Source organism: Littorina saxatilis, linkage group LG5 (assembly GCF_037325665.1).
Source record: "Littorina saxatilis isolate snail1 linkage group LG5, US_GU_Lsax_2.0, whole genome shotgun sequence".
Classification (NCBI taxonomy): Eukaryota; Metazoa; Mollusca; class Gastropoda; order Littorinimorpha; family Littorinidae; genus Littorina; species Littorina saxatilis.
In genome coordinates this window covers 19855743-19873242 of record NC_090249.1, presented here as the reverse complement: position 1 = coordinate 19873242, position 17500 = coordinate 19855743, and the positions used below count along the sequence as shown (strand labels likewise).

The 17500-nt window shown below is 43.1% G+C and overlaps 1 protein-coding gene across 1 annotated transcript in view; it reads left to right on the top strand.

Moving 5' to 3' along the window:
- The first annotated feature begins 1019 nt into the window (after positions 1 to 1019).
- Positions 1020 to 17500, top strand: part of LOC138965836 (uncharacterized) — a 55356-nt gene continuing 38875 nt past the window's right edge. Inside the window, exon 1 of the mRNA XM_070337933.1 lies at positions 1020 to 2220. Coding sequence (XP_070194034.1) covers positions 2110 to 2220 — 111 coding nt within the window. The 5' untranslated portion in view covers positions 1020 to 2109. The remainder of the gene's footprint in view (positions 2221 to 17500) is intronic.

The following is a 17500-nucleotide window of genomic DNA, read 5'->3' as shown; positions in this document are numbered from 1 at the left end:
GTCGGCAAGTTCGTTTGTTACAATAATGTATGCACGGGAGAAATGGGGAGGAGAAATGGAGTTGAGGGGGGGGGGGGGGGGGGGGGCTAAGGGGAGGGAGCAGAGGGTAATAAGGGCGAGTTATCGGATTTTGTTTTCTTGTTTGGTTGTTGTTGTTTTTTACCCGCGCTTTTTTTCTTTCTATCTCTTATTTGCACTGCCCGTCTTTGACTGATACATATGTTCGTACCCCTCGAACCATTGACTACTTTCTTGTTTCCGAGTTGCACGTGCTTATATTTCACCCGTTAAACACACCCGTTTGCTTATATTTCCGTGACCCGTTGCAGAAGTGGGCGTGGTGCAGAAAGACAGACAGACAGACAGACAGAGGATGGACAGACAGACAGACAAAGGATGGACAGACAGACAGACAGAGGATGGACAGACAGACAGACAGACAGAGGATGGACAGACAGACAGACAGAGGATGGACAGACAGACAGACAGAGGATGGACAGACAGACAGACAGAGGATGGACAGACAGACAGAGGATGGACAGACAGACAGACAGAGGATGGACAGACAGACAGACAGAGGATGGACAGACAGACAGACAGAGGATGGACAGACAGACAGACAGAGGATGGACAGACAAGGCCCACACACAGCGAGGGACAGACACGCTTTCGTCACGGCCAAAGGTGAGGCGCAGTGACGGAACCTGTGACAGCGACCAAACTCTATCTGGATAATTTAGCCCTCATCGATCTACTCCCTCACCCCCCTGGAATCCTCCCTCCTCCTACCTCCCCCACTCCCACCGTCCAGTTCCTCTTCTCTTCCTAGTCCCTTCCAGCACATACACACACACACATACTAGGCATCGGGCAGTCCGCAGCGGAGCCGCTTTTCATTGACGGGGGCTCGTGAGCAAAGCACGCGCCTCAGATCGCCATACGGCAGGACGACAATGTCGTAACGTCTTCGCCAGTCACTCTCCGTCTTTGCTTTTTACACACTTATCTCGCTGCTATTGCTACTGCTGCTTCTGCGTCGACTGTGCGTCCCAACCCTTACCCCCGTCGCCACCACCACAGCCAACCACAGCTGCAACATTCAAGTATCATCGTCGGCGGCGTCAGCGCGGTGACAACAGGTTTTGTGGGGTCGTGCTTGAAAAGAGTGTACTACTCGAATTGGAAGCGGAGTGTTGGATTTAACCAAGTGTGAAAATGATGAAGACGAGGAAGTGATGTCATCGGTCGCGAGTGATGATGTTGTGATGGTGGTGCGATAGTATTAGTGTAGAGTATAGTGTAGTAGTATACCGTGGTGCCAGACAGTAAGTAGTAGTGCTGTGTATATAACGTGCTGGCTTGCTTTTCTTTTTTGGGGGGGTTGTTGCTGGTTGTGTCTGTGCGACACTATACAGCACGGTCCGTGGATGTAGCGACATGGGTGGCGAACGACGGCAGGCAATGTGTCAGCTACATCAGCCACCACCAGTAGAGCTTCTTCTTCCACAGCGACGCGGGCCAATGTATGCCGCGCCGCTCCTGCCGTAGATGTTGCTGCTGCTGCCGTCGTTGTCGCTGCGACTGTGACTGGCTGCTGGCCACTGCTTCTTCCCTCAACACACGAGACTAGCTCCGCCATCATGGCCGCTACCACTACCACGACCGCCACAGCCTGGGGCTTTGGGCCCTCACTACTACAGCCACCCTCCGCCGTCGTCGTCAAGCCTTGATAAGGGGGGTAGTAGACTTGCTTCCCCCCCCCTTCGTCAGTGTGTGTACCCCCTTGACCCCTACTCCCCCTTCTCCCTCCTTCCTTTGCCGTCAAGCTGGCTTCCCCCACCCCTCGGGCTGTGCTTTCTTCACGACGACAACAACGACGACGACAATCACGACAACAACAACAACACCACCAACAATCAGCACCACACTGGCGATGGAGGTTCTCGGTGCCAGCAGAGCAGCAACCAGACGCGAGGGGTGCCGGTGTTGGGAGTACGACTCAGTTGTGTAGTCCGCGGTGGGGGTGTAGTCGCCCCTGGCTGCTGCCGCTGAGGATTCGAACCCGCCACCCTTTGCTGACGCTGAGGAGCTACCGGTGCCGCCAGTGCCATGGGCAAGAAGATCCAGTGCATTGGCCGCTACGCCATGGAGGGAACCACCCTCGGCAAGGGCAGTTTTGCCCGCGTGGAAATGGCGCATCACACCGTGACCGGTGTTAAGGTGGGTACACCCCTCTTTCTGTATGCACTGCACTGTTGTTCTGTGTTGTTCTGTACCGAATACACACGCCTACACAGACACAGACAGACAGACTGACAGACAGAGACACACACGCGCGCGCACGCACGCACACGCACACACACACACGCACGAACGCACACAGGCATACATACCCACACACACATATACATATATATACACACACACATATACATCCACATACACATACACACACACACACACACACACACACATACACACACACACACACACACACACACACACACACACACATACACACACACACACACACACCCAGACACGTTGGCTTGATCTATTCACATCCTAACACCCCCCTTCCAGAATCAGTGAAGGAATTCGTGTCCGTTTATTTCGATGAGCAGCCGTACACTTTCTGCCTTCGAATGCATCTAAGTGTTGGGGTCTTTATGTATCTGTCTACAACTACATCATGTATCAATGTTTTATTTTGACCATCCTAACTTCACAGAACTTCTATTTAAGATCCTTTTTTAAAAATGTATAATGATCATATTAAAGTACACGTACTGTTTTCTATAGTGTATTTAGATTTTGAAGTGTTAAGGAGGGCACCCGTAATGTTGTGAGTGCAACATAGACTTGTCCAGGCGCCCATGTCTTGTTTAAGCTTGCCGACCTAACACACTCCTTTATATTATATTTTTCGGTGAGCATCCATCCATGTTTCCGTCTGTCAGTGCACTTGGGGGGGGGGGGGTGTGCTTTAGTTTCTGTATTACTGCACACACACGCACATACTACACACGCACATAACACACACACACACACACACACACACACACACACACACACACACACACACACACACACACACACACACACACGCGCGCGCGCACACACACGCGCACACACACACACGCACACACACACACGTACACACACACACACACACACACACACTGATGCCTCGGTTCTGGCCTACCTCCACCATTCAAACCCTTTCAGGCTGTCTCTGAAGGTTCTTTATTTATTCATATCAGGTGAGCAATCGTATTCCTACAGTCTGCTTTGTTTATATCGGTGATCAGCCGTACACCAAACATCTCTTTTATTAATTTTGATGAGCAACCCATACACGACATTTTGTCAAGTGTATCTAGGTTTTCTATTCCTTTCTTCTCTTGCTTTCTGGCCAATCCGTCTTGCTTTTTGCGTGCCCCTCCCCCAACATTTGTTTAGAATTGTTCTGTTTTCCCTTGGTTTCGGTGCGCAACCACACTCGCTGCTTTCTTCAAATGCATGCTCTCTGTCTTGTCTGCTTTTCTGTTTTGTTTGTTTCTTCGTTGTTTGCTGTTTGGAAGACATTCATTTTTGTTTTTATCAAATGTGTGCATAGGTCATTGACCCTCACAAGAAGTGCAGATCCACGTTCCCAGCCTTGTCTGCCTTTCTGTTTTGTGTATGTGTTTGTTTGTTTGTTTGTTGTTTGGTTTACGTCCCATTTGTATCCGATTTGTACATGGGTCGTTGACCTTCACCCACAAAATGTGTGTCAGTGTCTTTTCTATATTTCTTGCGTTTTATGATTAGGATGTTATTTTACTATCATACACACGCAGAGGCATGCCTGACTTTGGACATGCTCCAAGCCTGCATACCCTTCCAAAATCCTCCGTAGGTTATCTTTTTAGTTGGGCAATTAAATCGAACGCATACCGTCTTCAAGTGTATGAGGGCTTTCTGCCTTTTCTGTCTTACTGGGGATAGTGTGTGTGTGTGTGTGTGTGTGTGTGTGTGTGTGTGTGTGTGTGTGTGTGTGTGTGTGTGTGTGTGTGTGTTATGCTAACATATGTATGCACTCAACCATACCTTATTGTTGTCCAGCTGCATGCCGATATACTCGTCCAGTATTCCTCTGAAAGTCCTTTATTTATTTCACTGATGAAATCGCACATGTACTGTCTTCAAAGGCATCTAGATTTTCAGCATCTGTCGACTCTGGCTATTTGGAACTATTCGTTTATTGTACATACATTATGAATCATACACTACCATATTCAAGTGCATATATATAGGATTTCGACCTCTGTCTTCGATTGCTTTCCGGAACTATTTGTTTATTTCGGTGAGCAATCGATACATAACAAGATTCAAGTGCATCTAGGATTTCGGCCTGTGTCTTCTCTCGTTTTTTGGAAGCGGTGTTTGTTTATTTTGGTGAGCAAACCATACACTGCTATATATATTCAAGTGCATCCAGGGTTTTGGCCTCCGTCTTGTGTGACTTTCTAGATCTATTCGTCGTTGTTTTTTTCGGTGAGCAAACCATACACTACCATAATATGTTCAAGTGCATCTAGGTTTTCTGCCTCTGTCTGCTCTGGCTTTCTGGAATTTAATTGTTTATTTCGGTGAGCAAACGACACACCACTCAAAAGAAGTGCATCTAGGATTTCAGCCCCTGTCTTCGCTGGTTTTTCGAAACTATTTGTTTATTTCGGTAAGCAAACGTAAACCACCATACACTACTGTAAATATATTCAAGAGCACCAAGGTTTTTATGTCTCTGTCTTTATGTAACTTTATTCTATTTTGGTGATCAAACCATACACTGCTTTCGCTGGCTTTCCGGAACTCTTTGTTTTTTTCCGTGGGCAACAACCATACACTACCATATGTTGAAGTGCATCTTGGATTTGTTCTTACTCTGTGTTAGCCATCTTACCGGGACTATTTGTTTATTTAGGTGAGCAAACCATACATAACTGTATTGAAGAGCATCTATTTTAATTTATTCCCCCCTCTGCTTCTTTACCTCTGTAAACTTGTAGAGCTAGTTATTTTTCGATAAACACCCAGCAACCAAACAAATAACGACCCAGCAACAGCCTGAATCCTCGATAGCGCAATGGGTTGAGAAGCTGTTCTGCGTCGGTACTACTTTTGCGACTGAAAAGTTCCGAACGCTCTAATGTACGAAGTATACATCTCTGGAGCAAACAATACAAACATACCGCATTTAAATTAACAACTACAGGCTTGAACACATGAATATCCATATAAAATCCATGAGTTTGGTTGTTTTCTGAATCTAGGTCTGCTGTGCACAAACGTTCATCACAAGCAAATTCCCAAGGCAAGTAACTCTCATACTTTGTCTAGCGACAAGAGTAGTTACCCTTTCAAATTTCTTTTCACTCAGTTTCTTCGACAACAGATTGCAATCCGACGGTCAGTTTTCAACAATATTTCATTTAATAAATAGATCACACACAACCAAATGCACACATCTCATCAATTTAAACAACATAAAGCGGTTTCATACACTATTTTCCCCAGAAAACTGAACTTCATACAGTTTTTAACGTTGGAACACGGGTGCAAAAGTTCGTCTGCTAGTCCCATTTGACGAAAGAACATTATCCTAAGCGATACCAAAACATATACAGAACACACAATATCTGCCTTTGCCGCCACAGCAGAATAACAGCATATCTGTGTACTTGATTTTAGTCCAAAATAGGAAAACTGACAAGAAGTGTTAACAGAATGGAATGATTTGCACGGAACTATACAACCGCGCATTAATCGATCGCCTGCGCAGGTTGACTGGTTGAGTGAATAGGATTCGATCAAACTTTCGCAAAAAAACTCCTCTTTTCTTTGAATAACTGAAGAAAGGAGGAATAAAGAGGTTACACACCTCGTCTCAGTGATTATAACAAATAATGGTCTCAGTTCGCGGTCATGAAAAAGCTCGCTAAAGCTCGCATTTTTCATGATCCGCTAACTTCGACCATTATTTTTAATAATCACTGAGACTCGGCATGTAACCTCTACTTGTTGTCCATAGATATATTCTCTCGCATCTATGATTACGGCCCTAGCCTTCGTTTGCTTTCTGGGACTATTTGTTTATTTTGGTGAACAAACATACACGACTATATTCAAGTGCAATCCAGGACTACGACATCTGTCTTCTCTCGCTTTCTGGAACTGTTTTTGATTTTGATTTTGATGAGCAAACCATACACTACCATATTCAAGTGTAACTAGGATTTCGGCCTCTGTCTCCTGTGGCGGCTTTCTGGAACTACTACTGGACGAGGCGACAAGTGGTGTTGTGTGTAATGCCCTGGCATGCAGTTGGGTACTGCGTATTTTCCTGCTTACGGTGCGAGAAAGGGGAGAGAGTGAGCAGGGAATCCATTGATTGTCAGTGAAGGAGAGAGCACACGCGACAACGGGCTCCTCGCTTTTCCATTTTCTGCCGTACTCAGCGGTATTGGCTGCGAAGAATATATGCCTACTCACTACTACTGACTCGCCCCAGTTCTTCAGTCCTGGCGTCTTTGAGAGAGATTCTTTGTGTGGAATACAATGCTTGCTGCAGGTTCATATTTCTGGCTTATAATGATGACATCGTAGTACTACCGGTGTGTCTCAAAATGAGCGTGTGATGAATACACTGGCACTGCCGCAGACAAGTATGTATACACGTCTGGCCTGTGACGACGAATGATACGCTTACTACATCTACATGCTCGATTTCTTCAGTCCCAGCTGATATGAGTGATGATATTTTGTTTGGAATATGCCTGCTGTTGACCTGTTCAGATTAATGTCCAGCGGCTAGGAAGACGGCACTGCTTACCGGACTTCTTCATACTGTCTCAAGATGGGCCATCTCTTGAGTAGAACATGCTGGCTACAGGTCAATCGTTCTTGGTTTATTGTCTTAGGTCCACGGTTTTTGCCGATGTGTGTCTATGATGACAATGCCGTCAATAAATGCTGCCTGTCCGATTTCTTCAGTTTTGGCGTCATTGAGATGAGAGGAGTTCCTGCTTTGTGTGGAATATGTTTTCTTCTGTATTACTTTATTATTATTCCATTGCTACAAAATTCGGGTTGCCTTCTTTCAGTGGAATGGTAGTAACAACAAGAGTCGCGCTCCCCAGGTGTGTGTGTGTTCAGGTGTAATTAACCACCTGCACTTCTGGCAGAATGGTCGAGATCTTTCCCGTGCCACATCGATTACACGGGGATAGGACATGAATACTGTCTCCGAGTTTGTACATACAGTTGACCAGTGTCAGTCCGTCCAGGCCCGGATTCGAACCCTTGATCCAGTACTCTTACCAATTGAGCTAACGTGCCTCCGTCTCCATTTTTGTTTTCTGGCTTATGATGACAGTGCTCACAAAAGAAGATACGCACAATGCTTGCCCAAACTGTTGCCCAAGTTTCTCAAGATGAGCCCTCCTTTTTACATTTAGTCAAGTTTTGACTAAATGTTTTAACGTAGAGGGGGGAATCGAAACGAGGGTCGTGGTGTATGTGCGTGTGTCTGTGTGTCTGTGTGTCTGTGTGTGTGTGTGTGTAGAGCGATTCAGACTAAACTACTGGACCGATCTTTATGAAATTTGACATGAGAGTTCCTGGGTATGAAATCCCCATACGTTTTTTTCATTTTTTTGATAAATGTCTTTGATGACGTCATATCCGGCTTTTCGTGAAAGTTGAGGCGGCACTGTCACGCCCTCATTTTTCAACCAAATTGGTTGAAATTTTGGTCAAGTAATCTTCGACGAAGCCCGGACTTCGGTATTGCATTTCAGCTTGGTGGCTTAAAAATTAATTAATGACTTTGGTCATTAAAAATCGGAAAATTGTAAAAAAAAATTAAAATTTATAAAACGATCCAAATTTACGTTTATCTTATTCTCCATCATTTGCTGATTCCAAAAACATATAAATATGTTATATTTGGATTAAAAACAAGCTCTGAAAATTAAATATATAAAAATTATTATCAAATTTGTTTTTTCGAAATCAATTTAAAAACACTTTCATCTTATTCCTTGTTGGTTCCTGATTCCAAAAACATATAGATATGATATGTTTGGATTAAAAACACGCTCAGAAAGTTAAAACGAAGAGAGGTACAGAAAAGCGTGCTATCCTTCTCAGCGCAACGAATACCCCTAGCTCTTCTTGTCAATTCCACGGGCACTGCCTTTGCCACGGGCGGTGGAGTGACGATGCTACGAGTATACGGTCTTGCTGCGTTGCGTTGCGTTCAGTTTCATTCTGTGAGTTCGACAGCTACTTGACTAAATATTGTATTTTCGCCTTACGCGACTTGTTATTTTCTGGCTTATGATGACAGTGCTCACAAAAGAAGATACGCACAATGCTTGCCCAAACTGTTGCCCAAGTTTCTCAAGATGAGCCCTCCTTTTTACATTTAGTCAAGTTTTGACTAAATGTTTTAACGTAGAGGGGGGAATCGAGACGATGGTCGTGGTGTATGTGCGTGTGTGTGTGTGTGTGTCTCTGTGTGTGTGTAGAGCGATTCAGACTAAACTACTGGACCGATCTTTATGAAATTTGACATGAGAGTTCCTGGGTATGATATCCTCAGACGTTTTTTTCATTTTTTTGATAAATGTCTTTGATGACGTCATATCCGGCTTTTCGTGAAAGTTGAGGCGGCACTGTCACGCCCTCATTTTTCAACCAAATTGGTTGAAATTTTGGTCAAGTAATCTTCGACAAAGCCCGGACTTCGGTATTACATTTCAACTTGGTGGCTTAAAAATTAATTAATGACTTTGGTCATTAAAAATCTGAAAATTGTAAAAAAAAAAAAAGTTTTATAAAACGATCCAAATTTACGTTCATCTTATTCTCCATCATTTTCTGATTCCAAAAACATATAAATATGTTATATTTGGATTAACAACAAGCTCTGAAAATTAAATATATAAAAATTATTATCAAAATTTTTTTTCGAAATCAATTTAAAAACACTTTCATCTTATTCCTTGTCGGTTCCTGATTCCAAAAACATATAGATATGATATGTTTGGATTAAAAACACGCTCAGAAAGTTAAAACGAAGAGAGGTACAGAAAAGCGTGCTATCCTTCTCAGCGCAACGAATACCCCGCTCTTCTTGTCAATTCCACTGGCACTGCCTTTGCCACGGGCGGTGGAGTGACGATGCTACGAGTATACGGTCTTGCTGCGTTGCGTTGCGTTCAGTTTCATTCTGTGAGTTCGACAGCTACTTGACTAAATGTTGTATTTTCGCCTTACGCGACTTGTTGTGGATTATGCTCTCTGAAAAATGTGCTGGAAATAAGAAACATGTTTTCTACTTGCGGCATTTCTTCTCAATGTTTCAGGACTAAAATATGTACACACTGCTTGCCTGAATGTTTTCCAAAGTGGCTCAATATGAGCCCTCAATTTTGTTTTACATTATTTTCTTTGCTAAATCTTTTCTAACTAGTAAGAATAGTGCTTAAAGTAATAATTAAACACTATGCTTGCTGCGGACCCGTTTACTTTTCTATCCCAGGATGTCATTGACATCAGTCCAGGATATATATGGTTACATAACTGACCTTTTCTTCACAGCTTTTAAAAATAAGCCATTGTTTGTGCATGCCCTGCTTGCCAAATGTCTACATTTCTTGCTTACGATGACAGTGCTGTCTACTTGCTCGATTTGTTCCCAGTGTTTCAAAGATGAGCAAGCAAGTCTTCGCAGGGAACATGCTGACGGCAAATTCTTTCCTGGCTATGATGGCAGTTCTGTAAGCAAGGGATATATACAGGGTGACCCCCCCAAAAATGCAACCCAATTTGCTTGAATAACTTCTACCTCTATTGACCGAATCACTTCATATTTGGGGAACATAAGCTTCAGCTTTTGCATGACCCTTCCACAAAGTACCAAGTTTATATTACTAATTGTCTGAAGGAAGTGATGGAGGGAGAGAGAGGGAGAGAGAGAGAGAGAGAGAGAGAGAGAGAGAGAGAGAGAGAGAGAGAGAGAGAGAGAGAGAGAGAGAGAGAGACAGAGAGAGAGAGAGAGAGAGAGAGAGAGAGAGAGAGAGAGAGAGAGAGAGAGAGAGAGAGAGAGAGAGAGAGATGCTCAACGTTGAAACCGTAGTTACGCGCAGCAAATTATGATTATGTCGAGCAAAGTTCGGTCGATATGGACGTCACATACTCAATATACAAACACCGCTTACTACGCATTTCATGTCGGTGCAGCTGGATCGAAGGAAAAGAAAACACGTCCAATAAAGATTTGCGGGAAAAAACGAGACGGACCAACAAACAAACACCCCCTCCCCCCCCCCCCCCCCCCCCTAATAAAAGGAAAAGGACAAACGGGACAGGGCAGATAAACGGGGCTGTTTTCACACAACCGGAATTGAGGCTGTGCACGCATACTTGGAACAAAAACAAACAAACAAACAAACACCAAACAAACAAACACCAAACAAACAAACACCAAACAAACAAAAACAAACAAGCAATCACACTAACAGACAGGCAGACAATGAGGCCTTTTTTCAGCATAACAGGAATTGAGGCAGCACACGCATACTTGCACTACGCATTCCCGAAGAGTGTAAGACCTAGCTAGAAGAACAACAAGCAAAACCTGTTGTAAAGCCGGTTTCATTCATAGCCCGAAAAATCAATATTTGCTATTCAGGGCGACCCTGTATTGATGCTATAGTTTTCATAGTTTGAAGGTATGTACGTATGAGCTGGCCTTTTTCTTCCCAGCCGTTTTAAAAACCGATCAGTTCTTGTCGAAACAAAACGAAAACCGAGAGCTATTGACTCAGAAGAACGGGGTTTATGTGTGCGTGTGAATAATGCACAGCAACAAGACATGAACGTGTTTAAGGGCGCGAAAACGGAGACGCAGAAAAATGGGTGTGCAAATCAGACCAAATCACAAACACACAACACAACAGGACGCACGAACACAGAACGAAGTAGATGTGCGATAGAGACGCAGACTACTTACACGTGACACCCATGACATAGACGCAGAAAGAATTGCTGAGCAAAAGAGACGCAGACGCTTATACACACATGAGGACGCACTGTCATGGAATGAGACGCAGAAAAAATGTCAGTACAAAAGAGACACATTTGTTGACACACTCAATGACACTAAAACGGACCCGACACATTGGGACGCATGCGGATATCTGTGAAATAAGCATTCTGCTCGGAAGTATGAAGACAAAGACGCACGCACGGGCGTATTAAACACACACACACACACACACTCGCGCGCACGCACGCACGCACGCACGCACACACACACACACACACACACACACACACACACACACACACACACACACGCACAGTGACACACACACACACACACACACACTCACACACATCGCGTGAAATATACGTCTGTGTTATAAAAGCCGGGTTAGTGACTTTAGACAAATTATTAGAAATGAAAGTCAACTCTATGAACATTGTCGATCCTAATGCGGTGCTCCCAAAAGTCTTATACCTATACAGGCAATTATTTTGTTCTCTTTTGTTCTTTCTTTATTTCGTTCTTTCCTATTTTCTGTCCTTCTTTTCTCAGTCTCTGTCTTCCTTTTCTCAGTCTCTCTTCCTTTTCTCAGTCTGTCTTCCTTTTCTCAAACTATGTCTTCCTTTTCTCAGTCTCTGTCTTCCTTTTCTCAGTCTCTGTCTTCCTTTTCTCAGTCTCTGTCTTCCTTTTCTCAGTCTCTGTCTTCCTTTTCTCAGTCTCTGTCTTCCTTTTCTCAGTCTCTGTCTTCCTTTTCTCAGTCTCTCTCTTCCTTTTCTCAGTCTCTGTCTTCCTTTTCTCAGTCTCTCTCTTCCTTTTCTCAAACTATGTCTTCCTTTTCTCAGTCTCTGTCTTCCTTTTCTCAGTCTCTCTTCCTTTTCTCAGTCTCTCTTCCTTTTCTCAGTCTCTCTCTTCCTTTTCTCAGTCTCTGTCTTCCTTTTCTCAGTCTCTCTTCCTTTTCTCAGTCTCTCTCTTCCTTTTCTCAGTCTCTGTCTTCCTTTTCTCAGTCTCTCTTCCTTTTCTCAGTCTCTCTTCCTTTTCTCAGTCTCTCTCTTCCTTTTCTCAGTCTCTGTCTTCCTTTTCTCAGTCTCTGTCTTCCTTTTCTCAAACTATGTCTTCCTTTTCTCAGTCTCTCTTCCTTTTCTCAGGCTCTGTCTTCCGTTTCTCAATCTCTGTCTTCCTTCTCTTGTTTGGATCGATGAGAGGCCATTGTCGACAAGACGATAAAAGAAATACCAAGGTGTTCGCGTGCCTATGCCTGCCTTTCATCCAGTGTTGTCTCCTTTGTGTTCCGATCTATTCTGATGACAATCGATGCAGGGAGGTACGAGTAAACCTACTTTGCTGAATCATCTTGCTAGCACGGATAGAAAACACTGCAGAAACGCATCGACAATGCGGTGTGCGTGTATGTGTGTCAGTGTGTGTGTAGGCCTACGTGTGTGTTTGTGTGTGTGTTAGTGTGCGCGCGTGCGTGCGTGAGTGGCGGGACTCAAGCTGGAGGGGTGTTCCTGAAGAGGAAACATGTAGCAGGTGCGGGAGGGGTGAGAAGGGGAATGGGCAGTGGTGGGGGTTAGACAACAAAACCTGGGGTGTGATCAATACTGTCTTTAACTGAACAGCCAAGTCCTCTATCTCAGGAATGCCCCCCCCCCTCCCCCCCTTATCCTCCTATAACGGCACAGTGAGCCTGACGTGTGTGTTTTATTTACAAGTTCCCCGGGCTATAATTTCAGTGAAATACGCCAGCATCTGATGAGCTTCAGGACCCTTCTCTCTCTAAGCAGCTCATTTCTCCGCTTTGACCCAGAAGGGGGGTGTTGAAGGGGGAGAGGGGGCTGTTTTGAAGTTGGGGGGGGGGGGAGTTAAGTGGATGGGGGAGTGGATGGGAGAGAGAGAGAGAGAGAGAGAGAGAGAGAGAGAGAGAGAGAGAGAGAGAGAGAGAGACAGACAGACAGACAGACAGACAGACAGACAGACAGACTGAGATAGATTTCGAATTTAATTGAAGAGGTATCATGAAACAAGACAGACAAGACCGCCAGAGAGACACAGACTGTGAATCAGAACTCTCGTGCTATGTTGACCATGACACTGACCTATGTGACCATGGAGCTTTGGGATGTGGTTTTGAATTGTCAAACAGGAAGAACACATGATTCAAACAAGGTAGATTTCATGTTACAGCCGGGACTGTCTGAGTGAATTGTAGTATTTCGAGGCTGTGAAACTGCACTGAGGTATCGTGTTTCTAACGGCTTTGAAACTGAACCGGCTAATAGTTTCAATACTATGAGACAAAACTTAGTATTGTTTATACTTTGAATCTCACGCAGTGTTACTGACGGACAGTGCCTTGCCCCAGCTGATGGTATCTTATCCCCCCCCCCCCCCCACTGCAACCTATATAACTAAATATTCACGCACATCATCACGACACCTGCAACGCCTAACACCTTCTAATGGGAAGGTAAATAAGGTTTATAGCAAAAGCCCAGCGCAATGTGCTAGATATTGACTGTCAACTCCTGTTAGTAACATTCAAAACAACTTCTGCGCGTCTGTGTGAACAGCAGCTCAGACAATGTGTGGTGTCAAAACATCGATTTGTTAAGAGTCTGCACAGAGACACTCGCGGACACATTATGCGTTTTGCTTCCAAGCTTTCAAACAAATAATCCCAGGTCACAATGCATAATAAAGAAAGAGAAAGTCAACGAAACAGTACAGAACATTCCTGCTTCCGATGAGTTAACGTACACATGCACGCACGTACTGACGCACGCACATACACACGCACAGACGCGTGCGCAAAACAAAAACAATAATGTTGATTGCTAAAGTTCAATCTTCGGAAATACGTTATTCGTGTTGCTATTGAATTTGTCATTAATGCTCGAAGATCGATGTCACACCTAAACTGTATGAAATGGAGATGAAACCCGTCCGGGAAAGCATAGGGAGGGAGAATTTATTGCAAGTTGAATTGTAAAATCAAGATGACACAGCCACATTAACTGATTGTCTTTTTTGGGGTTAAAAAGCGGCCCATATAGACAAATGGTAGAATGCACTGATCCTGTGGTCGGTGTGGATTTACAAAAAGCAAAGAGAAATATTTTGCGTCTTTAATCAGATGTGGTTATTTGATAATCCACACATTGTAGTAGGAGTACGTTACTGGTAATACTTTGTATTTTGTTTTGTCTCATGCCGTGCTATGTGTCACGTACGTAGCATCACAACTCGTCATGTAATGTTATATTACAGTGTTGTAGATGATCGAACGTGTAGCAAAGATTGTTACGAGGGGTTTTTGCTGAAATTTGTTGAAGTTATAAATATTAAGAAGTGTCTGTGTGTAAATAAATATTCTATGAAAAGTGCATGTTCTATCTCTGTTTACTAATTCATTCACACTACACACACACACAGCACTCAAGCTAGGTACAAAGACGTAAACAAATTATCTCCCTTTGCCCTTGCACCTATATTCAGATCATACACACAAAATACATATATGGCGATTCACACACAATAAACAGTCCGTTGATTTCACTGGGGAATAATAATATGTTGAGTGGTTGAGTGGAGGAAATTCTGTTCCTCAATGAAGTTGTCTCAATGTTTATCTCCGTGGATTCTTAGCGCACACGCTACTTACAGTTCAGCGGGTACATAATCTTGGCCCATGTCACGCCAGTGAAGATACACGGTAATGGTGAGACATGGAGTGGGTTACCACCTGGCCCAAGAACTCCCGCGCTGAGTTTCAACCTTGCCGTTGCATCTGTCCTTCCAGTGCAGTGATGACAAGGAGGGGATGTTCTCTTCTTATTCTCTTCCCACATCGGAGTGACATCCTGGCTCCAACCGGGGTGCTGTATAAAAAGTTTATACCATCATATGTCTCTTGAAGAACACTGAAATTTTATCCTTTCTTCCCAAGTTGAATCCATAAATCCTTTTCCATGATTTTCAACCACTCAGTTTCCATGTTGACTCCAACCACTCAATTTTAGTCAAACTTCCCCATAAAATATTAATTAACTCTTACTCAATAATACCACATTCATCCATCAACTAGCCTATGCTATTACAATATCATTTCAGCCCAATTACCAGATACTACATTACAAATTACCAGATACTACATTACAAAGGAAAATACAAACATTCTTTTCCGAAATGGCTGACAACACCTCACACGTCTTCTGATCCAATTCACAACATTATTCTCAAAAATCATTTCATCAATCAAGACTACTGTACAAACACAAATCAATAAATACCTGTGTAATCACAGCAATAAATCAACCATGATTTGTCAATGCATGAGGCAAATACAGTTGGCCTCAGTGCTGGTTGAGAAGCATTCTACAGATGTGTAGACTTGGCCAGACACAACTTCCTTCAGTGACAATTGAGAATGTTCTGACTCACACAACAAACATGGCTACCTAAAGTTCCTCCAATTTAGTAACCTCCTCTTCCATTGGTCAATTCCAAACGAGGTAACCAATGAAAGCAGAGCTTACAATAATCAGACCATAGCAACCTCCTCCTCCATTGGTCAATTCCAAACGAGGTAACCAATGAAAGCAGAGCTTACAATAATCAGGCCACACTATGCAGATTGAAAGTATGACAAGCAAAGCTGCACACAAATTCTAAACATTAATTTAGAATAAAATATGTACAAATCCATTTGTCTCAAAGACCTGTACGTGTACGTGTAGATATTGCGTCACCCGTGACTCACTTTTTTTCTCCAATGTTCCAAATCATGTTGTTTTGCTCCCACCAAGACTGCAGATCTTGGCAAACGCGTGACGTAGAAACTTGATTTGATGACGTTACCCGTACACGTTCCCGTACCCGTGCTGAAAAGTACCACATCTAAATCTTACTAATGTCTGATCCTGTGTTACTTACTTACTTACTTATTTACTTACTAGCTTACAAACTACACATGGCTTCAACGAATAGACCTTAAGAAAAATCAAGGCGTTGGGAAACACCATACCCATACATAGAAATAGTCCTGTAGATTTGTAATTACTCAGAACACCAAATTTATTTGTCTGTTTTTTTCTTTCTTTAAGTTTTTTTTCTTTCTTTTTGTCTTTCTTTCCTTTTTACATTTAGTCAAGTTTTGACTAAATGTTTTAACATAGAGGGGGGAATCGAGACGAGGGTCGTGGTGTATGTGTGTGTGTCTGTCTGTCTGTGTGTGTGTGTAGAGCGATTCAGACTAAACTACTGGACCGATCTTTATGAAATTTGACATGAGAGTTCCTGGGTATGATATCCTCAGACATATTTTTCATTTTTTTGATAAATGTCTTTGATGACGTCATATCCGGCTTTTCGTGAAAGTTGAAGCGGCACTGTCACGCTCTCATTTTTTAACCAAATTGGTTGAAATTTTGGTCAAGTAATCTCCGACGAAGCCCGGACTTTGGTATTGCATTTCAGCTTGGTGGCTTAAAAATTAATTAATGACTTTGGTCATTAAAAATCTGAAAATTGTAAAAAAAAATCATTTTTTATAAAACGATCCAAATTTACGTTCATCTTATTCTCCATCATTTTCTGATTCCAAAAACATATAAATATGTTATATTTGGATTAAAAACAAGCTCTGAAAATTAAAAATATAAAAATTATGATCAAAATTAAATTTTCGAAATCAATTTAAAAACACTTTCATCTTATTCCTTGTAGGTTCCTGATTCCAAAAACATATAGATATGATATGTTTGGATCGAAAACACGCTCAGAAAGTTAAAACGAAGAGAGGTACAGAAAAGCGTGCTATCCTTCTCAGCGCAACTACTACCCCGCTCTTCTTGTCAATTTCACTGCCTTTGCCATGAGCGGTGGACTGACGACGCTACGAGTATACGGTCTTGCTGCGTTGCATTGCGTTCAGTTTCATTCTGTGAGTTCGACAGCTACTTGACTAAATGTTGTATTTTCGCCTTACGCGACTTGTTTTCCTTTTTACATTTAGTCAAGTTTTGACTAAATGTTTTAACATAGAGGGGGAATCGAGACGAGGGTCGTGGTGTATGTGTGTGTGTGTGTGTGTGTGTGTGTGTGTGTGTGTGTGTGTGTCTGTGTGTGTGTCTGTGTGTGTGTCTGTGCGTGTGTGTGTGTAGAGCGATTCAGAGTAAACTACTGGACCGATTTTTATGAAATGTTACATAAGAGTTCCTGTGTATAATATCCCCAGATGTTTTTTTCATTTTTTCGATAAATATCTTTTATGACGTCATATCCGGCTTTTTGTAAAAGTTGAGGGGGCACTGTCACACCCTCAATTTTCAATCAAATTGATTAAATTTTGGCCAAGCAATCTTCGACGAAGGCCGGACTTCGGTATTGCATTTCAGTATG